This window comes from Dermacentor variabilis, chromosome 5, assembly GCF_050947875.1.
Source record: "Dermacentor variabilis isolate Ectoservices chromosome 5, ASM5094787v1, whole genome shotgun sequence".
Taxonomy (NCBI): Eukaryota; Metazoa; Arthropoda; class Arachnida; order Ixodida; family Ixodidae; genus Dermacentor; species Dermacentor variabilis.
In genome coordinates, this window is record NC_134572.1 from 178,750,265 (window position 1) to 178,776,192 (window position 25,928).

At 44.8% G+C, this 25,928-nt stretch overlaps 1 protein-coding gene across 1 annotated transcript in view; it reads left to right on the forward strand.

Moving 5' to 3' along the window:
• Positions 1-11,299: 11,299 nt before the first annotated feature.
• The window catches only part of LOC142583370 (CDK5 regulatory subunit-associated protein 3), a 40,848-nt gene continuing 26,219 nt past the window's right edge, over positions 11,300-25,928 (forward strand). The window contains exons 1-10 of the mRNA XM_075693801.1: positions 11,300-11,415; positions 11,712-11,757; positions 12,071-12,202; positions 12,322-12,471; positions 12,570-12,658; positions 12,754-12,843; positions 15,953-16,092; positions 18,033-18,195; positions 18,941-19,018; positions 21,410-21,527. Of these exons, the coding sequence (XP_075549916.1) occupies positions 11,410-11,415; positions 11,712-11,757; positions 12,071-12,202; positions 12,322-12,471; positions 12,570-12,658; positions 12,754-12,843; positions 15,953-16,092; positions 18,033-18,195; positions 18,941-19,018; positions 21,410-21,527 (1,012 nt within the window). The 5' untranslated portion in view covers positions 11,300-11,409. The remainder of the gene's footprint in view (positions 11,416-11,711; positions 11,758-12,070; positions 12,203-12,321; positions 12,472-12,569; positions 12,659-12,753; positions 12,844-15,952; positions 16,093-18,032; positions 18,196-18,940; positions 19,019-21,409; positions 21,528-25,928) is intronic.

Consider the following 25,928-nt stretch of genomic DNA (forward strand, 5'->3'; position numbering starts at 1 on the left):
ATATTAAGGGTTTCGGGAATGGTGCCGAAATTATCCTATTAGGTGATATGAATGCCCACATACAGGATTCAGATGGCCATACCAATAACAACGGGAAGTCAATGCTACACCTTTATGAGCAACATAACCTTGTTATCGTGAATACAGGGCCTAAGTGTGATGGGCAGATCACGTGGGAAGTGGGAAACCGGCAATCGACCATTGATTACTGTCTGATGACAGAAGGAATTCATGATAAGTTGAGAGAAATGGTCATTGATGAGGAAGGGTATAGCAGCATAGGGAGTGACCATAAACGCATCATTTTAAAAATGGGATATGTAGTTGGGAAAGAGAGCAAGGAGCGCAAAATGGCCAGTCCAAATTTGTATGCTGGACAAATAGCAAATATAGTCACTAGAGTCGAGGAAGAAATTGGCAAATGGCCAACTAAAGAGTGGGAATATGGTGAGCTTCTAAGTGTAATGACGACAGAAATACGGAAAGAGAAACAACATGTTCGTTGGAAAGGAACAAAGAAACCGAGAAGCTGGTGGCACAGGGAGGCACGAGAAGCGATCGCAGAACGACAGAAAGCTTCTCGAGAGCACAGGCAGGCAAAGAAGGCGCAGTTGCCGCAGGATGAAGTGACCAGTAAATGTGAAATATACCGGGAGAAAAAGTCTATGGTTCAAATACTGGTGCAAGCAAAATTAAAAGGTGAAAGTGAACGTTGGTTGTCAGAAATACGTGAGAAAAAGAAGGCGGCACCTAGAATATTTTGGAACCACATAGAATTATTAGGCAGGAAGTCAACAACAATACAACATATCCTAGACGAAGATGAAAACAGACTGGAAGGAGAAGCGGCAATAAATTACACCTGAAAAATGACAGCCGAATCTTTCCAAGGTAATGACGAGGTTGTTCATATAGGAGGTTGTATTTGAAGAAAAAAAAGAGCACGAAAGAGACCCCAGTGGAAAAGGAGCTCTTGCTGACAAATTTCAACTGGAAGAAAGCGGAAGAGAAAATTCCTAAGCGCACAGCTGCAGGGCTAGACGAGGTTCCCGTTAGGCTGATTAAAGAACTAGGACCAAAAAGTAAGGAACCTCTGGTGAAAGCAGTGGAACAAACTTTAAAGGATAGACGAATACCAGACAGTTGGGGACAAAGTAGAATAAATTTAATTTATAAAGGCAAGGGGGAGAAAGATAGAATTCACTCGTATAGATCGTTGACCATTATACCGGTAATATACAGGCTAGCAATGCAGGCAATCAAATTAAAGCTTCAAACTTGGGTAGAGAATAATGGCATTTTGAGAGAACTTCAGAATGGCTTCAGAATAGGTAGGCGTTTAGACGATAACTTATTTGTTCTTACACAGTGTATTGAAATATCAAAAGTAGAACGCAGACTGTTATATGTGACCTTTTTAGACATTACAGGAGTTTATGACAACGTAGGCCGCAACATCTTGTGGGATATTCTGAAAGAGGAAGGTTTAGGTGACGATTGTCTACAGCTTTTGAGATAGATTTACCTAGAAAATACCGTTTGCGGTTAATGGGAAGGGATGAGGAGCGAGGAGAAAGTTCATATCAACAAGGGACTGAGGCAGGGGTGCCCTTTACTCCCGCTGCTGTTTATGATGTAAATGATGAGGATGGAGAGGGCGCTAGGAGGAAGTAATATCGGGTTTAATGTCTCATGCAAACCGGCGGGTACAGTAGCAAAGCAGCAGCTCCCAGGTTTATTTTATGCAGATGACATTGTGTTGCTAGCTAACAAGCAAAGTGATTTGCAACGTTTGGCTAATATCTGCGGACAGGAAGGCAACAATTTAGGTTTTAAATTTAGTGTTAGAAAATCAGGTGTTTATGGTATTCAATGAAAACAGTGAACAGACAGTGGAGATACAGGTCCAGGAAATACCTCGGGTAACAGAATATAAATACCTTGGTATAGGGATAAACGAGGGCAATAGATATATGAAAACACAGGAAAAAACAATAACAGTGAAGGGGAAGAGAAATGCAGCCATAATGAAGCACAGAGTGCTATGGGGATACAATAGGTACGAAGTCCTCCGAGGTATGTGGAAAGGTGTAATGGTTCCAGGACTTTTGGAAATGCGGTTGTTTGCTTTAAATCAGGGGTGCAATCAGGACTCGACGGGAACCAAAGGTCAGTGGGTCGCCTCGCATTGGGCGCTCACGGGAAGACTACAAATGAAGCTGTGCAAGACGATATGGGCTGGACTAGTTTTGAAGTGAGGGAAGCTCGCAGTAAAATTGAGTATGAAGAACGGCTGAGGAATATGGAGGAAAGTAAATGGGCTGGGAGAGTGTTCAGGTATCTGTACAGGAAAAACATTGAATCACAGTGAAGGAAAAGAACTAGGAAGCTTAGCAGCAAGTATGCGGCCTGTGGGGTGGGCAACACAGCAACAAAGACGGTCAAGCGGAAAGTCAGAGAGGCGGCAATGGAAAGGAAACCTGCCATGAGTAACTACTTAAGAGGAAAAAACGAAATCAGGAAAGAAACAATTTATGATAACTCAAAGGGAAGCTCACTACTTTTCGAAGCGAGATCGGGATGCCTTAGAACATGCACCTATAAAGAGAGATATAAGAAGGAACACGAAGCATGTGCTTGCTGTGGTAAAGCTAGGGAAACCATGAGCATGTTTTATTGGAATGTGAAGACGTCCACCCAGCGGTCGATTTAGGCACCACTGGCCTCCTTGAAGCCCTTGGGTTCAGCGAGAGCAGTGGAAAAGTAAACATGTCCGCAATAGGCATTAGTAAGAGGCGATTGGAGGATTGGTGGACGAAAAGTAGGGAAACGACAAAAAACGAAGACGTACAAAAGCACAGTTAGCAATAGGGGATCAGAAAATTTGGGTGTGGGAGTTCGTAGTGTTTATTTTTTTTATTGTTTAACTTAGGTAGGACATTAGGCAGTATAATGGCAAGAGCTTGGTGGCGCAACCCACTGCGCCGTTCCAAAGGGGACGCTCATAACATCCATCCATCCATCCAGCCAATGTGGGGGCTAAAGCACAGAGTTTCATACATTAATTGCCTAAAGTTACACTAGAGTGTATTAGAATACGGTAGTGTATAAGACCCTTTGAACTTCGTAAATTAGCGCCACGCTTTGATGAATGCCGCCCTCCCCTCGCACGCTCTGGTCGAGGCCGACGCCTCGTCACCATAGGCCTAATTGCATCACGTGGGCCCTCGCGCCGGCTCCGTTTGTACAGTCGCGCTTCAGCGCCATTTTCGCTTGAGTGGTGTCTACGGAGGGACAAGGAGCACATATTGGCGCCGTTGCTCTTCTGTGTTTTGGTTTGCGAACGCCTGGAACTTTTGTGGCAAGTGTGACGTCGCTTCACGGCATTTTTCATGACCATATCTTGCGGCGCCTTCGTATGCCAAAATAGTTTCAGCAAAGACATGAACCTCTTCTCTATAACGTCCGATAAGTGCTACGGGTTAGGAAGAAAGACATGGATTCATTGAATCGGGACGGAGAACTTCAGACCAACATTCTCCACTCGACTATACGAGGTGGTTGCGAGTCTTTCATAGTATAGTCCTGCGCGACGTGTACTTTGTTTATATAAGTAGTACGGTCGTATTTGATGCGCTTAATCATATTGTACACCAAAAGGCTTGAATTCGAGGGCACGCGAGGCTGCGTGCGAAAACGTGATTACAAAACCTTCAGGATTCAGCGCATTCCTTTTGACAAAATTTGAGGCTCGAGCGTGAAAACTCATGTTATGAAAGCAACTCTCTCCATTTTGTGGTTACTAACTAGCCTCTTTATAGCGAATAGCTTTCTTTGCGTCTTTTGTTCGTGTTCGTCACTGGCGGTCGCCCGGTGGATTTGCGATAGAAAGGAAAAGTGTGCGTGCTCCCCCGAAAGAAAGAAGAAACAATGGTCGCTCGCCGCCATCGCTGTAGGGACTCGACGGATTGCACCGCGTTTACTTGAGCGCAACCTCTCTGGAAAATCTTGTCTCGCCGGTGTAGGATAGAGAGCAGTATGCGTATGGTTCTCGGTGGACCAAGCGTCTCACGTTTTTTTTTTTTTTCGATATTCCTTCGATAGCCACACTAGGTGCCCAAAGTAGGCATTCGAATGTTTTCCTTTGCCCTTTTTTTTTTTCAATTCCGTGTTGCCGCCCCACAAAAGACAGAAAGACATTGTCGCGGCGCATGGTGAAAGATCGACTTTGTTACTTTTTTTGCAGGAAGTAATGGGCCACGGGACGCTTCAGTTACCGGATACTCTTAGTATATTATTGCGATAGCAATTATATCGAACTCCAGGCGCATTCCTGCCGTCGCCGTTGTCCTCATGTCGCGTTAAAGTCCGAGGGCGATAACATCGTGACCACGCGCCGCATGCTGTATGTGCGAGTGAAAGCGTAGGGGGGGGGGGGGGTGGCATGAGAGAGCCGACGATGGCGGCTCAGTCTTGTGTACGCAAAGTAAAAAAGCGGGGAGGAAGCGTGCCGCCTTCCGTCGAGCGCGATACATCGGAGATGGAATGGGGGCGGGATCCAGGATTCTGTGAATCTGCGATGACGCAACATGTTTGTTTGCCTTGTTTGACGCATTGAGTAAAGTGTTTTTTTTTTTCTTAGATATGTAGATTTATTAGAAACTTATACGTATATTTAAATATCTTGTGGCGAGGTTTTGTGTATACGTGCAGTGAACTTTGTTTCCGGTGACACTTTTTTGCCTTATATCAAGCTGTATCTCCGAATTTGTATGTTCCATTGTATCTTCACATTCTTGATGTACGAGGGCGAGTCAAATTAAAGTGAGCCAACCCACCCTGCGCAATAATGGTTCGGTTCATTATCTGCGAGGCATGCACGTGGCCCAGAGGCATCTCTTATTTATTATAGTGACACGCAGGTGTGAGGATAAATGTTCTCTAATGCCCTCATACGCTGGGTTGAACATGATTGCGTGACGTAATGGACGCTCCAGAAGTTGAGCAGCGTGGTGCCGTGAGGTTTCGACCAGCTAAAGGTGTTTCCTAAAAAGAAATTAGTGGCCGTATGGCTGCCGTGTACGTTGAACATTGGTTTTCATTGGCCACTGTAAAGCGTTGGAACAAACGGTTCAAAGAAGGACGTGAAAGTTGCAAAGGCGATGCAAGGCCGGCCAAAGCCACCATGCAATCACCCCCGCAAAAAATGCAAAGGTTGATGAGCTGATAAGACAAGAACGGAGGATAAGCATCGATGAACTGGCAGAGTGTGTCAGCATCAGTCACGGTTCGGTTCGCACCATAATTCATAAACATCTCAGTTATCGGCTCTTGTGTGCGCAATGAATGCCCAAGATTTTGAACCACCGCCAGAAGACGGAGAAGTTTGGCGCTGTCTTGACTCATTTGATCCGGTACCACAGTCAGGGTGACGATTTCTTGTCTGCAATTGTGATCGGGGACGAACCATGGTGCCACTACTACGAGCATGATGCAGGACGGCAAAGCTTACAGTGGAAACATTCGTATTCACCTCCCCCAAGAAAGCAAAGGCCGTCGTTCCCGCCGAAAAGGTGACTTTTTTTTTTTGATCGTCAGGGGCCACAACTGATACAATTTGCTAAAGCTTGAGAGACTATCAATTGTTTTCGATAGCGTGAAACGCCAGATCAGCTGCGTTTCGCAATGAAGAACAAACGACGTGGAAAATTGACGAATGAGGTCATCTTGTTCCACGGCAATGCCCGTCCCTACGTCGCTAATGTGGTTAACATAAAAATGGCAAAGTTAAAGTGGGAAACACTGCAACATTCGCCATGCAGCTTAGACCTGTCGCCTTGCGACCTCCACATCTTGGGGCAAATGAAAAAACAACTCAAGGGAAGCAGATTTGTGCCGGACGATGACGTGAAAGAGTCGGTTGCAGACTTTTTGAAGCAGCAGCCCAAGGAGTCCCAACACGGGAATCACGCGACTCGTTAATCAATGGGACAAATAGCTAAATGCTCATGGAGACTATTCTTAAATAAAGCACCCCGTTTGACATATATTCGCACTGGCTCACTTCCATTTGAATCGCCCTTGTATATTTTGCATAACTCCTGCTTTTTGTACGTGCTCTTTGTTACGACTATAATTTCGGTGCAATTACTCACGATACACGACTGATGACAGCTGCTCCTGCATAATACATTGGAACAAATGACAGCGTCATTGAGATTTTTCACTGGTCGTTGTATGTGTACAAAAATGTAAACAATGTTCTTGAACGACAGAGTTTCATTAACATGTTTGTCCTCAACTTGTTCATTTCATGGCCTTTATATTTTTCATATCAGCGGCATGCACTGCTTTGCAGGTTTCGAACTGATGTAGTTCTAAAGTTCATGTGATGTTTTCTTTACTTATTAAATAGACAAACAACATGGATGCATTGATATCAGTTATTTTGGGCGCAACTTTTGGCACATACGAGTATATTCTTTTATTAAAAAGTACATAATTGACTTAGTTTGACAGTGCATAGCGTTCAAGAATTCGTTTGCAGCATCTTTGGCAATGGCAATGTAGTTATTATTCATGTATTTGATCGTTCGACAAATTGTTTAAGAGGAAGCTTTAGCTCGGGCCCAACTCCAACTCGGCGTATTCAAGTACATGTAATACGCGGAAACTTTTTTCTAAGATAACCCCTGGATCACTTTTAATGAAATTTGTTGCATTTGAGAGGGAAAATTGAATTCTAGTGTCTGTTGAAAGCGGAATTTCGATTTAGGGCCTGAATTTTGTTTAAAATATTTTGAAAAAACTCGAAATTTCGAAAAAAATAATAGAACGACGTTTACAATCTAATAGCTCTGCATCAAGAAAAGTTATCGCGGTTGTGTAAACGGCCTCTACAATAACAGTCAAAGCGGACAAATTTGGTGTGTCAATTTGTATCTTACGTCAATTGGTTACGTTGAGTACAAGGGTTCTGCAAAAGCCGTATTTACATACAATTTTTTTTAACATTCATGAGTAACACATCAATTTTGTCCGCTGTAGATGTAGTGTTAGATGCAATTCACCGAATTGTGATATCGTTTTTCATTGTTGAGTTACAGAGTTTTAAACTTGATAGTTTCGTTTTCTGAAATTGCGATTTTTGCCAATTTTCAATATCGAATTGACAACATAAATGAAAAATTTGAAATAACCAGTCACTAGAATATAAGTTTTTTTAAAATGCAACAAACCTCGTCAAATTTGATGAGGTGGTTGCCGAGAAATACGAATTCTCCTTCTACATGTATTTAGATTGGAGCACCTCAGCTAAAGCTTCCTTTTAAGGAGGAGGCCGAGCTGCAACCTGTGCCCCCCCCCCTCCCCCCCTCCCCGAACGAAATTTCTGGCTACGCCACTGTTTGAGACGTACGTGTTAATTCGTGTCAGCTTTAAAGTGTTTGCAGGCTAAGATGCGGCGGTCCATGGAGCACTCGCGAAGAAAACGTGCACGCGGTCGCCCGCTCGTTCATTTGCTGACTTAGTCGTCGTTCGCTTACTCGTTCGTTCAACTGTTAGCTCGTTCGACCGCTATGTTTTTGAGACACACGTTATGAGACAACAAATGGTACCTCAATCGAACGACTGCATCATTTCACTTACCGTAATTTCGGCCGCGTCATAGCCCGGCAATTCTTTGCGTGGTCGTGCACTTCACTAAAGTCATATCTCACGAATGTTATTTCGGAGTGAGAGCAACCGTCCTCAATGCATGCACCTTAGTGCAACTCGGTTCGCGTCAAGTACGTCACTTCATGAACGGACGAGCTAACGCACGGTGAAATGTTATTCGTGATGTCACTAACCTGAAAAAAAGTAATGCACTTGCTTGAACCTGAATGAAGCGCTCACAGCATTCCAACTTCGCGAACGAATACTAGAAAACTGATTTCATTTTCTATATACGCACAATCCCGACTCGATGATCGGCCGCGTGCATTTCTGTTGACTTTGAGGCACGAGAAACATAATAGCACCAGCGCCCACCTCTGAGCCTTTGCGCGTGCTTAGAAGCTTGGAAAGGACGCACGTTGGCGGCTCTGTAGCTTGTAATACTTTTTCGGACCTTCAGAGCAGCGATCCTTCGTGCCCTCTGTCGGCCTTTGTGCGTCATAGCTGATACGCACCGCGAATTCACATGGTAAGGACGGCGCGGATTATTTAGGCTACTGAGGGCTTGCTGGAGGTCAGGATGTTGGCATTCGATCATAAATGTGTTATTTACAACCATTAGCAACAAGATCTTGCGACCCACACTTGACAAATGCTGCGTACTTAATTGTAGCGCATGCTATACATTCGGAATCGTTATGGCGCAGCGTTAGTGCTCGTTCAGAACTGCTAAAAAAAAGCCACCATCACGGAATTTGTATAACCGTCCGTATAGAAATAATATGCTGTACTCGAAGTTACTCAGAGCTAGAAAGCCAACGCGAACGCTTAAAGCGCACCGCTTCGCTATGCGTGCATTCTCTGCGGAAGGTCGTCTGCTACACTCTAGCGGTGTAGGCGGCGCCACGGTCGAAAAGGGAGCGTAAAAGGGATAGTGCCTAGAATATACTGGCTAGTGTACCGTGCACCCGCTCTTTTCAATGGAGGAGCGTGGCGCCTCCTGCAATGAATGCCCACGGTGACCGACAGAGGTCGCTGCCACATGGGTGGGTGCAGACTGCGCGTGTCGTCTGCTTCGCATATCAGTTTCGCAGCTGTTGCGTCGGTTTCTATGTTGGCGTTTTCAGTGTTATTACAGCGTTGCGTGTTTGTTCTTGGTCTTGTCAAAGAGTGAGTGCGTCGCTGCTGTGTTCGTATGCTTGCCATTACGAATACTATGTGGTGGCGGTGAAAAAATGCAGAAGAGAAAGTGCGAGGAGAGGACCTGCTTTGTGCCGTTGAGTCGAAGCGGTCACCGCTCGAACAAAGGGCGTGTATCCTTGTTCACTCCACCACTGATACGAAGCGGCAGTAGAATAGGCAAGAATGATCAGGAGAGCGGACAGAAGGCCGGTACCAACTGCTGTGGTTTGCGAAAAACATTTCGAAAACAGCTTAGTCGAACGCGCGTTCTCTATCACCGTGATCGGCGTTGTCCACGAGATTCCCCGCGGTAAACCACGCCTGAAACCCTACGCTATACCCACGATATTTCCTGAGTATCCTAAGCATGCACCTTACTTTTCGTGAGTACCAGGGAAAAAAACAAGAAAAAAGGAGCAGTAGTGCTTTAATCTACTATACTGTTATGTTGCACGAAAGATCACTGCCCAAAATTCTTGACCACAGTGTGCAGGCTTCCACTGCGTAAGTAAAGCTGAAGCTAGTGCCGACGCTGCTTCACTACTGCATTGCGCATTTTGACAATGGAGGCCTTGTCTATCTTAGTCAGACCTTGTCAACCGCTGTGAAGGCCGTGGAAGATGCTTTTACTGTGTTCTTTAGCAAAAACGAGTTACATGTAGCGAGCCTAGCTGATTTTTCAGGTCAGCTGCAGACACTGGCCTTTCTCCAACTAGGGTGCCCAGAGCATGAAAAACCAGCTTTGACAACACTTGTGAAGTTCTATGTTTTCTTGAGGTTTCGGTTTTTTTTTTTTTTTGTAAAAGGCATCAACAAAGAGAGGGAAGCGCAAAGGCAACGACAGAAGCTCTTTAAACTGCGTCACTGCCACTAGATCTATCTTCTTCATGTATGTGTGCATTATCTCATCTAGGCCTGTCTTATATGCCCGTGTTTGACTGTTGTTACGCGAGAATAAAATATTTGTTACGCTTAAATGAAAGATCTGTTTCCCATTTTCGTTCACTTATATCAGACATAAAAAAGAAATCTGCACGTGTGTACCAGGTATTAAAAAATGCATAGTGCACAGAACACCGCGTGCAGTCCATTTTACAGGCAAATTTTTTTTACCTATGATCCTATCCTGGTGGTCCAATGGGCATTGTGAGGAGATGGGTACATGGTTTACAAACAATCAAAAACATTCAAACCTATGAGGACAACAATAAGATAACAGGCAGAAATAGCAGCAAATAATATAAAAAGAAAGGACAGCGAAATTCAAGTCATTTCAAAAGATTATCGGTTACAGCGGTTTTCAATGGTTATGCATCAATATAACATCTATTGAACAGTAACGTAACTTTAGAATTCCTTTACTTTATTAGAATGAAGAATGTAACCTAAAAGTTACCCTTAAAAAATTACGCTGCCATATCATGGCTAGAATAAAAAACAAGTGCCCTTAGCTATCGCCGAAGAGACACGAAGGCGAACGCCTTGTAAAGCCTAAGGTAGTTCACCTTAATGCACCCTAATCATCCTTAATTAATACACCTTAATCCCCGTAATTCAACCTATTCCCCCGTAATCTGATCACTATAATCAATAATTAAATTTGCTAATGATTAGCATCTCTTATACACGTCTGGTCATGCTTTGGTTCGTTTCTGGCCTTCCTTGGATCGTGTGATATGTTCTGTACCTCGCAACACGGCTTAGGAACATGGAGATCAAGGCATTTGCCTTAAAAATTACGTTTTCTCTTCGCTAGCATAGAAACACATCGAGTTCCCCGCTCGAAGCCCAGCTGAGCTAGCACACGCTTTTCATGCAAGCGACAAGCGCTAGAGAAGCCTGTTGTAGTCAAAACAAACCCTGATTTATAAATCAGCTGCCCACATTTGAACTGCGCTGCTGCTACAGCTTAATAAAAACAAAAAGCGCAGCAGCCCGCTTGCCGATGCTGTGGAAACACGGCGGGCTACGAAGACCGGATGGTGCCGCGGCACCCACCTGCACTGCAGCGCTCCTAGCGGCAGCCGCCGGCATTCATTGCATCCGGTGCCACCCGGGAGGCCACGGACGGCACACTAGCCAGAATATTCTAGGCACTATAAAAGGGAGGTAAACGAGGAGGAGTGAAGGTGGAGGAGGAGAGCGTTGCTACTTTACGATGTTTAAGGATTTAAGCAGTCTAGTACACTCGAGTAACACCACAACTGCAGTAATACTAGTAATACTAAGTGGCCGCGCCTCGCGTCGCCGTCGGATTACCTCGCTTCTTTCACCGTGTTCTAAAGCAAATATTTCAATTTTCGTTTCGCTCATTTCATATTTATGAAATATATGTAAAATAGGGATAAACTAATGAGGCATGATTAGCATTTGAATGCTTTAAAGTATAACATTGGTATAAGGGCAAAATTATTATGACTGATTTACAGCGCTCTCTTTTTTCTAAGGCCTTCCTATCAAGCCTAGTCTGCTGTGTGGCTCACGGCCGATGTGTTTGCGTGTTCGTTGCCGTGCGGAAAGTGAAATCGTGTCATATGCTACAGATTATTTACGTCAAACAATCGCATCACCATGCAGGTATTGCTTTTAATTTTCATATTTGTGTTATTGTTTTGGTTAATGAGTCAATATTTCTGAGATTACGTTCTGGTGAAGGAGAACAGTGTTAATTCATATTTTGTAGTCTGCTAGCTGGTGTCCTTTGGTTGGCGTCTGAATCGCGTGCTCATCATTTTTGAATCGTAATGACGACGCGCCTAAGCTGCTTTTGCACGGCTCATGTTGAAGTCGGCAGATGTTCCTAGCTTGCATTGTGTGTTGCTTCATCTTACTGGACTATCTGGCCCTTCAGTATTTGTTCACTTTTCGCGCAGGACGAGGTCTTGCTTCCGATTGATATCCAAACAAACAAGTTGTTGGGTAAGTTGCGATGGTTAAATGTTTTATTGACCTGAGTATTCAATGAATTGCTGTCATGTTGCCCCGCCATAAGCGGCACTGTCAAGGAGTGTACTTGGATGTTCCCGCTAATATCGCGCTGCTGCTCGTTCAAATATTTTTGTTTTTGTAGCTTTAGTCAGGGCACATTATAGACTGGCCTGTTTAAAGCAAGTGCAGCAACGGAGTGCTGTTGTCTGTCTTACTGGCGTTCGATGGCTTGATGTGTGCCGTCACGATGAAGGAGCGATAATACACCTTTTGGCCGACGGCCTCACTTCTGCATATTTTTCAGACTGGTTGATAAGCAGACGACACTGCAACAAGGACTGGCAAGCTAAAGCGCTCATTGTACGCGAGAAGATCAATGGCGCCATCCAGGACATGCCAGAGGTCGAAGAAATCATGAACCTTCTCGCGGGGACATGTGAGCGTTCTCATATTATTGCTGCTCGAATTCACCTGCTGCCGCTGGAGAGCGTGGCATCAAATGTGACGTCGTGATAAATATAGAAAGCCTCAAGTCACGTTTTGTGTCATGTGCAGACATTCACTACTTCCATTGCCAGAGGATAGTGGACATCTTGAAGGACACGGAGGCCAGCACCAAGAACCTCTTTGGCCGGTACTCCTCCCAGCGAATGAAGGACTGGCAGGAAATTATTCGCCTTTACGAAAAGGACAATGTTTATCTTGGTAACAGCTGTCATTTCTAACCATTACTTCAACACTTTTTGACAACTGCAATGTTATTAGCAGAGAAAGGACTGATTTCATGCGTATTCTTTGTTCAGCGGAGGCTGCACAGATGATTATACGCACGGTCAACTACGAAGTACCAGCACTGAAGCGGCAGATATCAAAATGTCAACAGATCCAAGAGGTAATTGCCACATAAGGTAGCTAAAGTAGAAGAACGGCACACGCTTAGAGGTGATAAGCGTTGTGTGTTGACTCGTGCTTTGTCTTTGTAACCAGGAAGCAGTCAAGAAAGAGGCTGATTATGCCAAGCATGCCCAGGACCTCAGGGACAGGTACCAGCAAGAATGCAAGCAGTTGGGCATCAAGGTACAGAAAAACACAATTTTTGCTGCTTATTGTAACCACTTCTTCATTTGCTCCTTGTGGCCTGAATGTGCTCATTTGAGCTTTACTAGTGCTCTTTAGCACCAGTATTAAGTTGAGAACCACAATGCTGAGGTCGAAACCTTGTGTAACAGTCTGTCCAAAGCTAATTATGTGGACCTGTTGTTGCAGAAGTGTGGTGCAACATAAATCTGGTTCTTTATTGAATGTAGCGTTGCAAGATGTCATTGCCAGTGTTAGTGTCTGTGACTCAGTTCTTTTATTTCTTGGAACCAGTTGAGCTAATATACATGAGCTGCAGCTAAAACTCTAATGGTCCAGTATACGAAAAGCAATGCATAATTTCTTTGTTGTAAAGAAAGCTTATGGGTCTCAACGTAAGCTGGTAGAAAACTGCCGTTTTTGTATTATTATTCACGTAGTGGTCACTGGATCTGCCTTCTGGTGAATTAAAAGCCAAACAATGACTCTAGCACATGGACGTAGCTTACTGTGTCTCCTATACTCAAAATGCAACATGCTAACGGCCTATGCAGTTCTCAGTCATGTACAGTTGGGAGCAGAAGTCGGGAGTCCAGTGATGCTGCGAAAAAGATTTCTTCTTTTCTTCTCTGAGCAATACAACCTACATGACACTTGGCACTACTTGACTTTTCGTATTTGGTATTTTATTTCTTGATTTACTTGTAAGCATTATGTGAGCATTGAATGTCGGGCTAATAGTTGAAGTTAGTGTTTACCTGTTGTCTGCACACCTATGTTATAAAATAGCTGAGGTAGAGTGTTTGGCTTTTACATGCCTAAAATTTGGCATACCTCTCTTTCTTAATATTTATTTCCATCTTAAAGTTTGTATTTTTTTAGATGAACGCATTTCTTTGGACGAACTTTCACCAATTTTCCTTCATGGAAAGTTTTTCCTGTCGTGCTTGCAGGTCTTTTTTTTTCTGTGAGCATCTTTCACTTTCACCATTCCACACTTCTATGTCTGTTGTGTTGCTGCACATTCCGCTCTTCAACGCTGTAGTTGCACCCGGCACACAACCCGCCGTGGTTGCTCAGTGGCTATGGTGTTAGTCTGCTGAGCACGAGGTCGCGGGATCAAATCCCGGCCCCGGCGGCCGCATTTCGATGGGGGCAGAATGCGAAAACACCCGTGTTCTTAGATTTAGGTGCACGTTAAAGAATCCCAGGTGGTCAAAATTTCCGGAGTCCTCCACTACGGCGTGCCTCATAATCAGAAAGTGGTTTTGGCACGTAAAACCCCATAATTTAATTTTTTTTTGCACCCGGCACACAGGGTTAAAAAAAAAAGAATTATGGGGTTTTACGTGCCAAAACCACCTTCTGATTGTGAGGCATGTCGTAGTGTAAAACTCCGAAAATTTCGATCACCTGGGGTTCTTTAACGTGCACCTAAATCTAAGTACATGGGCGTTTTCGCATTTCGCCTCCATCGAAATGCGGCCGCCGTGGCCGGGATTCGATCCCGCGGTCTCTTGCTCAGCAGCCCAACCCCCATAGGCACTGAGCAACCATGGCGGGTCCAGCACACAATGTAACCAAGCTTTTAATAAGCAAGGCCAGAATGCCGTGTGGTAGTGTGACTATGTAAGAATTAACATTTGATATTCAGACACAGATAAAATGATAATTAACTTGTAACATTATGTGTAACAAATGACAAGGAAGGCACATTCCAGTTGCCATAACTGAACTTGTCCAGTTCACATGTGGCAGTGGCTGCAGCAGAAAGACTGCAAGGACTTGAGCCAGGGCTCCCCAGACCCTTCTGAGCCCTGTTATAGTGAAGATGGCTGTAGTGAAGAAATGGATAAAAAAAAAATTAATGTAGTATATATCTGGAATTACATGTGTAGTTAGGCCATGTAAACCATACTTTCAGCACACCGTTTTAAAAGTAAATATGACTATTTGTACATGCACTGTCTGATCACCTAGGTTTCCTGTCGCAGCGTACCTGAAAAACAGTGGCAGGGTACATACGTGTAATGACAGCAACCCCTTGCTTCCTTCCTTTGGGAGGTGTTGCCCGTCATTTTAGCTCTTTATGTCACCTGCTGCCACAGGAGAACATTAGATCACACTGGGACGTCGTGATAAATATAGAAAGCCTCAAGTCACGTTTTGTGTCATGCACAGGCATGATTAGAGGCACAATAAATTTGCAAGAGACTGAGGATGATTATTATAGACTGTTTGCATGGCTCAAGACAGTACATTATTTCAAGAGTTCTGAGCCAAGGATGTGTAATCGCTGTTTTAATGAAGAGCAAATTTGCACTCTATGTAGTGAAAATCACCCATTTATCATAGCTGCACAAAGGCAAGATGGTGAACTACAGGAGATACTGATATAAGAGCAGCGTTCCGGGCAAGTTGGTAATCCATTACTTAAATGATATTGCGCGACAAAAAACGACACGGGCATGAATGAATTGCGCTTGGTGTGTCGTCTTCCTTCACGTCCGTGTCGTTTTTTGTCGTGCAATATCATTTAGGTAATAGATACTGATATAGAGGAGATTTCTTTTTTTGACTGGTGACTTCACTATAAACTGTAGTAAAGCGTGTAAAGCAGCCGACTTTTTCTAAGCTGAATAAAATTGAACAGGAAGCATCGGAGGATGATTCCCATAGTCAAGCGATAGCTTCCCGCTATTATTGGTTAGCTCTGTTTGTTTAGTGCTGAGAAGCACCTGGCTGCTGTGATTGCCTCCAATATGGGCCTGCATTACTAATCTCATTAGAACCTGTTATCAGGATTGGGCCAGCAAGCCACAAGCTTTGCTTGCACTGTCTCATGGATTAACTGTCTGCTCGGTCAGACAACCGTCCATGCAAAGCGCGGGGAAGAGCAAAAAAAAGCTTTGTTTAAAAAAAACCTATTTTGTGCACATTGTTCAGCTTGTAAATAATTTGTGCACAACTCTGCAAGGTGGAGGAAGGTTTAGGAATGAGAAAAATTGTCATCCACCTTACTGCAGCGTGGAGTTTCGTGCTACAGTCAAGCGAAAGACAATTTTCCGTTTCACGTGTTGTTGAGCTGGTGGATGAATGTTTCTCGTAGGGCGAGTGTGTCAAGAAGGAGCTTCTCTCACTACTGGACGAGTTGCCGGGCCTCTTCGAAGGTGCTGTCAAAGAACTGCACAAAGCTCAGCCAGCCATCGACCTCTACAGGCTGTTCCTTGGCTTCACAGTGCCATCAAGGTAGGTTTATGCTTGTGCGGTGCTGTCAACCCTGGGGAAAATTTTGGTATTTATTTATTTCACCTATCCTGAAGCTCTTTCCCTCCACACCATTTCATGCTTAGTAGGCAATGCAGCAGCAGAAGCTACGCAAGTAATCCGGGCACAAAAGTTTCATGCAGCACATTTCCCAGTGGAGTTTTGGTCGGCGACGCTTTCTGCAGAATACCTACTTAACTGGATAACTACAACTGCACCTTGTAGATGTGAGGCTACATTAAATCACATATTTTTTGTGCGTCTTTATGGTTTCAGTATTAATTTTCTTGTAGATTTCAGCATGCAATCAACAAAGCCACAAAAGAGAAACGCATGAACCAAAATGCAGTGGCATGCAGCAATGTTTTGGTTATGGGCGCGAGGGGTGCGCTGTGGAGAGTTGCCTCGGGAATGTAGCACTCCGCATGTGCGGTGGTAAATAGGCTCAGGTCTACAATGCCCTTCATGTAATAATTATATCAAGTCTTGGGACATCAAAAGTAAGAAGCTTAATGTTACATTGAAAAATGTGATGCATGCCTGGGTCATTCTTTTATGTATTTTGGTTTTGAATACGAGCACTGTGAGAAGTCCCTCCAGCTTTTGTGATGTTGCCTGCTGTGTGTGATGCAGAGTATAGGCATTGTAAAGGAGAGTGGGTTGCACGTGTACAGCAATAATGAATTAGTACTTATAGATTTGCACAATACTAGCAATATTTGTGCTGACCATATGGTAAGATTGCCTAAAGCTGAAAAAAAAAAAAGAAGGAATGGACAAAAAAGATAATGGCACATTGGGCTGATCCCTACCGCACCCTGTCTCGGATTGCGCCGATGCAAGCCTGCCCTCATTCGGAGCCAGAGAAAGCATGACCGGGCTGAATGTGCAGATGCTTGCCAGACCAAAAGAGGAAAAAAAAAAAAGAAAGAAAGAAAGATGGAGGCAAGACGTGGAAAAACGTTCATTGTTCTGTTTGTAAGCGGACAAAGCGCTGAGGCGCTGTCACTCTTGCCGGCACAGCAAATGTCACGTCGGCAACGGAAGCTGCAGGAGCCATGTGACCAGATTTCAGCTGGATCTCGGTTGTTCTCCCAGGCTGACGGTGAGAGCGTCTCCAAGTGCACTGAGCTTGAGCACAGCGTTATAAGAGGAGCAGCCGAATGGGACCCGAGTGCTCGATTTCGACCAGCCAAATGTACCATTAGTGAGTAGTTCTGCGACAAATACAATGAAGAGCAGGATTTGAGGTCACATGGTGTTGCCGCAATTGAAAAAATTGAAGTTAAGCTTGGCATAGAAGTGCACAATGTTCAACTGCCATGATATCACTGAGAAAGTTGTTCCAGTCCTTATAAGTTGTATATATGAAAATGAAAATTTATGCTAAACCATGTCAGGAGACAAAATAGATCTTTTATACTTTGTATACGTCAACTTGCTAAAGTTCCCGTGTCGGCAATAAGTGTGAAAATGTAGTATGTTGAGCCCAAAGCACATTGGGTGTGAAGGGCTCGACTGATGCAGTCAGTTCATGCAGTGCAGGAGGAACTGAAGGTTACTGGAAGAGGCTTTCGAGCTCTACGGCAGAAGTAAATATGCCATTGAGGGTGGTCATAATGATAATGACAAATAGATGGATAGATTTGTTTATTTATTTGTTTATTTATTTATTCATTCACTTAATTATGCTGCAGTAGCCACATTTCGATGGGGGCGAAATGCAAAAAGTGCCCATGTGCCTAGGTGTAGGTGAATGTTGAAGAACCCCAGGTGGTCAAAATTAATCTGGACTTTCGTACTGTAGTGGCCCTCATAACTAGGTTGTAGTTTGGTTTGGCATGTAAAACCTCAGGCTTTTAGGTCGGGCAGCTATGAATTGAGCTATAAAGGTAGACCACACCTGCCATACTTCTATGCAGCAAAGCTGATGGCAACAGCAAGGTGGTGCCGCTCATGCAGTTTCTTATCTCTCACGGCAATGTGACAACGTACCACTGGCGGCACGGCGAACCACCCGAAGTGGTTGAGGAGACACTGCCTGTCCTACCCGTGGACATTGACAATGGCAACAGCGAGGACCAGGTAACTTTACAGTGTCTGCTTGTTGTAACCACCGTTATCGTTACACTAGGCAAAGATATATATTTTTTTTTAGACTGCACAGAATTTTTAAGAATCGCCTGTAGCAGATAGAACAATTTTAATCCTTGAACTCATTGCTCAAAGAAACAGACATTACTAGCACAATAAATTGAAAGGCATAACCGGGTAATTGACAAAGTTTCACTAATTAAGTTCTTACCAATTACTTTGAGGCTCATATTGCAATTTGCAAATTGAACAAACATATCATGTTGCGTCACTTTTCTTTTTCTTTATTGGCAATGGAAGACAAACAGGCGAAATTTGTAGTTGCTGACTAGTGTGTACTACTTTTGTTTTTGAAAGACTAGAAACAGCGTAAAAAAGAACAAATGATGGTGAAGAACACAATACGGGCACTGACTCACAGCTGAAATTCTGTTGGGAAAGAACGGCATGTAATATGTAAAAGAACAACACATTTTCTTAGTCATTTGTTATGCTGTGTTCCCACCAAGTAGCATACTTGCAAAGCATGGCATGTAATGCGTCTGGCAGTTGAAAAACTGCCAGATGCATTATTTCTTTTGATTGCACATGGTGATTTTTCGAATTATTTGCCCTGTAATCCTCTCTGCTCATTTCACCATATACTCAGTGCCTCGTTGCATTCAGTTATTTTTCATCTTAATTTTGTTTGTTTGTGGTTAGATGACGTGTGCTTACAGTACTGATATCCCGACAGATCGATTTTGGTGATCTTGATATTGGAACAAGCGCCAGCGATTCCACTGCCACGTCCCCCAACGGAGACTTTGTGCACGTATGTTCCGAGTTATAATGTTTCTTCTCTTTGGTGGCTAACAGTTTATCTTGGCATGTCATGTGACACAGGTTTTGTGGTGTCTACCCTTCTACAAGGGGTGGTGATGTGGGCTTCTTGATCAGTCGTATTGAATTGGAATAAAGTGTTGTGCAACATCCGGACTTAAACTCAAGAAGTGATGACAGATATACGTACAGTGCTTGCTTTCAACAACTTACCTTACTGAAAGCAAGGGCTCTGTATCGGCCGTTCCTCCTCGTACCCATGACCTGGTGTTGAGCAATACTTCTCAATTCAGTGTGTTTATTCTGGTGTCATCTTTGTGTTTTTTGTGCTGTACCCATTACAGTCAAATATCAATATAATGAACACAGATATAACAAGTTGTCAGATATAAAGAAGTATGATTAAAATTCGGTTGGTGTTGCTTTAATTTAGTGGAGTGTTCTCATAGAAATGCAGGACCCGACATGGAATCTGCTATAGCGAAGCAAATTTTTGTTTGCACTTACCACAATATACAGTAAAACGTCGTTCATATGTTTTAGGAAGAAATGAAAAAAAAATATACTAACTAAAAAAAAGGTACCATCTGAAGCAACAAAAAAATTTGGCAGGCTCTTTTTTTTAGTTGACACCCTTGTAATGCAAAGCATTGCATAAATTGTTGCAGCACGAGACGTCAATGTGCGCAGAGCCGGGGGACCCGAGTGGTACCGAGAGACGCATTGGTTTTATGGCTTTGGCAAGCTTACATTCGTGCTCCTCCGGGTTCGGCCTGGGTCAGCAGCTTCTTTGGACTGGGCATTTTGGCAAGAAGTCTTGGCGAACCCACTTGGGCGAAAATCGTTGCGACATGAGACACCGACGCACTTCGGACTGTTGGGCCCTAGCAACATGACACATGCTTTGTAGTTTCCTGTTGTGTAGAGTTTTAAGACGGCAAAGGAAACGGAAATTGAAACAAGCCGGTGAGCGATGCCAGAATATGATGCCACCAGAGCAGAATGTGGCATTTACTTCGAGCCCCCTGCAGCAGCAAAAAGTGGCATGTTCGTGTTATCGCATATGAAAAGCGTGCTGTATACTTTCAATGCTACTCATAGCACTACGTCACGCACTGTCAAGCAGACAGAGGAAGATTCCTATTGCGATAGGGTTGGTAACGAAGCTGTGAATGCAGCATGCAACAAGCCATGAGCTTTGCTGGTACTGGAATTGGAAACTGAGCGTGTGACGGCATTTTCATGTGACACATACGGGTTGGCGAGTGCTGCGGAGAAGCTGCTGCAGCGACCGGTTACTGTTCTCGATTGCCCGTGGCTCATGACTGCCCTCGTTTACGTGGGACCTAGTGGCTGGAAAACGTGTCATGTGATCTCAGTTTGACGTTGTACTAAACATTGATGCCTAAAGACCGTATGTTCCAATGGCGTATGAAGTAACCAGCAAAAAAGGAGCCTAATTGTATTATGTCATTTTCTCTGTTCTCGATCACGAACTTTGGCACCGGGAAATCGTGCAAAATGGCATCATACTGATGAGGTTCGGCTGTATATATCTTCTGGTAGCAAAAATGTCAAATACAGTTGGTGACTGATTTTTCAAATGGCTTGTCGTTTGGACCCACACGATTATTCGGACTTCCCTGCACAGCTGCCACACATAGCACAATTCTATAACAGCAGTAACCATCATATTGGATGCCACATGGTGTTTTGGGCCTAAAACACAGGTGCGATGCTCCAAACATGGCGACCACAAACAAATTTGCACTTGTGTCGACTAGACACAAAATCAGAACTTTGATTTCCAACTCCCGTCGAAATGGCGCTGGTCCCTGTGGCCTAAGCGGCGCGGCTGGCAGAGTGGCTGGTGACAAACCGTCGTGAAAAGTTTGGCATCAAATGTTCACACTCTGTAAAACTTATCAATGATCGAATATAAGATCAGATACTTGGGCTAGATGGACAGCCATTGTAGTGGAACGTGCAAATGCACGTATGGTCCCTGTCTTGTCTGAGGAGTTTGCAGGTGGTGGTAGCAGTAGCTTGAGTTGGTTGGATCACAGTCGGCAAGTCAACGTGCGGATCCCGTGCAAGAACACTGATCGCACGGTTGCATTTTATTTCATGGCGGTGTATTTAATATATTGATTAAAATCTGCAGGGGACTCTTTGCTGATCCGTTAAAGGCACCTTGCTTGTCTTTCTTAGACATAGACCTGATGGCAATTTTCTTTTTGCCAATATCTACTTGTATGGTTATCACAAATATCAGATGTGATGAACTTGTTTTTGTGGCTGATGTGACTTCCTTACAACAAGCTTCAACTGTATTATGAATATATTCCAACTCACCCAACTTTCCACATTTGCAATCATACAGGTGGGTTTTGGTGACGGCGAAGAGGCAATTGAAGTCGCTGGCGGAGATGCAATCTCTTGGGACATTAGTGTTGAAGCTGACGGCACTGCGGGAGATGGAACTGCTGAAAAGATACTCGGTATGTCTTATATGCTCTTGTTGGCTGAGTTGGCACTTTTACTTTATTTGTCATCAAAGTGTATTCAAGGGATATTGTCGCAAAATACTTGTATCAAGCATTTTTCTGCTTTGCTGCCGACTCCGTAATGATGGTATGGTGCCAGAATTTGTAGACGCTGGCAAGAAAACATATACAGTGGAACCCCGATTATACGACTTTCTCGGGACCGGAAAAAGCATCGTAAAATGCTTTTAAAATGTGGCAGGGCTTGGAAACCCCAAACCACCAAAAGGGAAATGTGAAAAGAATACTGCAGCACAGGTGCCAGTCATGCTTTATTGAACAAACCTTTGCTGCAATCCACTACCACAATTCCCGCCAGCCGGTGCGAATTTAAAGAAAGAAAAAGAAAGAAAAAATTGGTCAGTTTCTTTTATACTGTCTTCGACCCAAGATGCAAGAGCTTTCGCTTGAGTTGGGCAATGTCCAAAAGGAGGTCTTCGACGGCCTCACGTGAATAGATAAAATTACGCATGCTGCCTATGTGTCCTAGCACATCAGCGAATGTAGTAGGCACAAGTATAGCAACATCCGTGGCGTCATCGTCCTCATCCGATGTTACAGCGGTGTCGGCACCAGGCGATGTCTTCTCAAAGCGTCGTCCAGTGACCCCTTGCAGCCGATAGCAATGTTGTCATTGGCCTCATCGTATTTGGCGAAGGTCGTGGTGAAGTTTAAATCCTTGAAATTGCCATCGGCGCAGCCTGCATTGACATCAAGCGTGCAGTTGATCGAAGTTGTCGTGTTATAAGCAGAGGAGACAGTCTCTCGCTTGATGCCACAATGTTTGAGTGAGTTGGCGATTGTGCTTTCTGACACTGCGTTCCACGAACTGGCGGTGAGATGCATGGCATTGAGCACAAAACCTTCTTTTCCGACTCGTTGTGCTCCATAGCCACCAGCCGACACTGCACTGACCGCTTCCTGTAGCCTTGCTTCATGCACTTTATGATGCTGACATCCAGCGGCTGCAGCCGACTTGTACAGTTGGGTGGAAAAAAAACGCAACCTTTATATTCCTCAAGCTCGACATATTTGGTGGGTGGCACAGTGCATTATCCACGAAAAGCAGTATCTTCCTCGCCTTAGCACCTATTTTGTTGGCGAGCTGCTGCAAAAAACTGGTGAAGAGCGAGGACATCATCCACGCCTTTTTATTAAGGTTGTAGCTGCATGGCATTGTCCTCAAGTTTTTAAAGCACCGTGGCTTTGCAAATTTTCCAATGATGAGCACAGGCAGCTTCTCGGAACCATCCTCGTTGGCACAGATTAGTGCCGTCAAACGCTCCTTACTTCGCTTGCCACCATAGCAGCTGTCAACCTTAAAGGAGTACTGACACAAAAATTTGAAGTCGAGATAACTTGTTAGATCGATTTAGTTGGTCACACACACATCGTCTATAAAATATCAGCGGCGAATATCGCTTAGAACATCATTAAAATAAATTTTAAAGTACGTGCGCACAGCCAACCGCAAAACAGAGCACCTTGCGACATTGACATCAACCGGGATTGTAAATAGCCAAGAAAACGCTACGTCATGTGGCTACGTCACAAATTTTCGTTGGCTACCATGCGGCTTAAATGTGCTCTTCTCCTCCGTTGTTGCTTATTCTAGCTGTTGTAGTGGGACGCTCTCCGTGTAGCTGCAACTGCAGTTTTTGTCGTGTCCATCGGGATATTTCCCACACTATCAGCTTGACTGCGCTGCCACAACGTTCAACGCCGATTCGTTGTGTCTTACCATTGATTGTGGCCGATGCGAGGGTTTCGTTGAGGTTCGTCCTCGCCATCACCGGCCGCAATATCTGAGTCGCTAAGTGATTGGCCACGTCTAAAGCGCGAGATACATGGTGCAATTTTCCGTGCGATCTGTGGTACGGCACGTCGAGTGCGACTTGCCGCATGCGGCGATTCGGGACACATAGTACGAATGAGCGAGCGGCGGCCCAGAACCGGCGCCTCTGCGTGGAAGTTCGGAATGCTGCGTAACTTCGAACAGAAAGTGAAAGCAACCGTATTTGCATAGCTATCATGTTTGAAACAAACGATGACAATATAAACAGGTCTATGCGAGCACTGTAGACGTGTTTCCGCAAGGCTGCGTTAGCAGTATCGGATCCGTTGACAGCCGCCGATGGCCAAGAGCCGGCAGGCTTAGCTCGCTGGGCCATCGAATCCGACACCGGTTGCGCTTGTGACACGATCGCTTGCAGCTCGTATAACGAAGTGCCTATGTTAGTCGGCACAACGTGTACACAGTTATGTCACGCTTAAATTGCAGCACATTTGATTTCATTGGCGCCGACAGAAGCGAACGAGCATGCCAAGCGAGCTTGCGATCGCTGGGAGACGATGTAGGCCTAGCTCGCCGGCCGTCTATCCGAGGCCGAGGGTCCTTGCGATGCGTCCGCAGCTCATAATAAAGCGCCTAAATTCGTCAGCACAATCAATGCCTGAACATTTTTGTTTCTCTTAAGTGAAAATACGGTTAGTTTTCCCGGTGCCGTTAGTAGCGATGAGTAAACAGGCCAGTCAGGTGAGCCGCTTCGTATACAGACGATTGCTGGCGTGTCTGCATTTACCGCGCTCGAGTAGAAATCACGCCAATGATTTACTATTTCGCACAACGTTTTATAACTCGCACTATTTCGAGGTCACTTTATTCTAGAAGTTATTTCGTGTCAGAAACAAATTGTAGCCCATTTATGCGCCGGCGAAAGAGGCCCGCGTTACGACCAGGGAGAGAAATAAAAAAAACAGACATGATCGAAGCCCCGCCCTGCCGGGTTTACCATGTGGCCGTTACGTTCACGCTACCGGCGCTGTCATTGGCTGCAGTCGTCCGACCGATGCCGCAGTCGCACGACAATATTCAGCAAGTTGGTCGTGCGCTGGCTGCGCGTCAGAGCATACGTCATGGCTTTTTGCAAACACTTGACCACTTTGTTTACATTCCCGTTTGTCCCGTCTCGTTAGTCTCTGAAACCGAAACTTCGACTGGTCGCTACAAAAAAGACTGCAAATAATTACCTGTCGCGCTCTGAAGTAAATGAGGTTTCGTGCTGTGATTACTGGGTCATTAACTACTTATTAAAGCAGAAAAAAACCACGTGGATTTTTTTTGTGTCAGTACTCCTTTAAGCGCAAGGATTTGCTTGGGCTGCATGTTATAAAAAATGCCGCGCTCGTCGGGGTTGAAAACGTCGCAGGGCTTGTATGCCGCAACCATCTCCGACAGTGACTGCATCCACTGGTTAACCGTCGAAATGTCCACGAAGGTGCTTTCTCCGCAGGAGTGACTGTACACAATCCTGTTTCCTTTTTTTTAAATGATCCAGTCACCCCTTCGATGCTTGCAAGTCATCGATACCCAGACACAATGCCACAAGATCAGCTTTTCTTGAAGATGGTGCCATCAACATTGACTGCAGAGCTCTGTGCTTGATGCAGCCTCTTAACGAGTACCTTTTCCAACTTCTTGTGTTGACCTTCTTTTGCTGCTTTCCATTTGAGCTTGAACTTGTTTACGTTCTCCAAGATTGTAGCTTTGTTCGTCAGGATCGTCTTGCGTGCAGATTCAGGTATCTTCAGGTCCCGGGCAATGCTAGCTTTTGTGGCTCCATGCCGCTTTTCCACCTCCTCAATGATGTTCAGCTTATTGCCGAGCAACAGAACTGTCCGCTTTCGGGACATTGTGCATCGTCCTTGACCGACACAACCTAAACCTTCTCGACTGAACGACTTTTCAACTGAACGATCATGACGAACGCATACCTAACACATGAACACATGACGAATGCACGCCCCAAGGCTCCTGCCGCAGCCTTGTTGGCGATCTGCTGCTGCTGTGAGAGTGAGAACTTGGAATGCTTGGAACGCTGGCAAGAGGCCATGCCAAGGAGTAGAGAGGGAGAAAGTGATTGTGTAGGAGAAAAGGTGCTATTTCAGCAAAGCGGGTGGCATGGGCGGTTGTTGGGGGTGAGAGGGAGAGAAACAAACAGTGAGACGAGGCTCAGGGAAGAAAGCTGTGCCTGAGCAAACCGGTCGAGCGGGGTGAAGCGCTCCGCATGTGAAAGTGTCCCCCCCGGAAGGAGAGATGGCGCGAGGAGAGGCTCGCGGCACTTTCCTTTCATCAGCTGTTCAGTTCCGCGCATCGTGTGGGTCATCGTTTAATGTGGGTCAGGTGTAAAATCACATTGGATAACCGAGGTATTTAATGCATTGCTTCTATGGTGTCTTTGCCGGGTCTGCACTAATCCGTCATAAAATATGGTTCGTCGCAAAAGTGGTGGATGTACAATATTGAGCTCCTTACAACGGAGCTGCATGCAACAGACTTTCGGATATAATGAACCA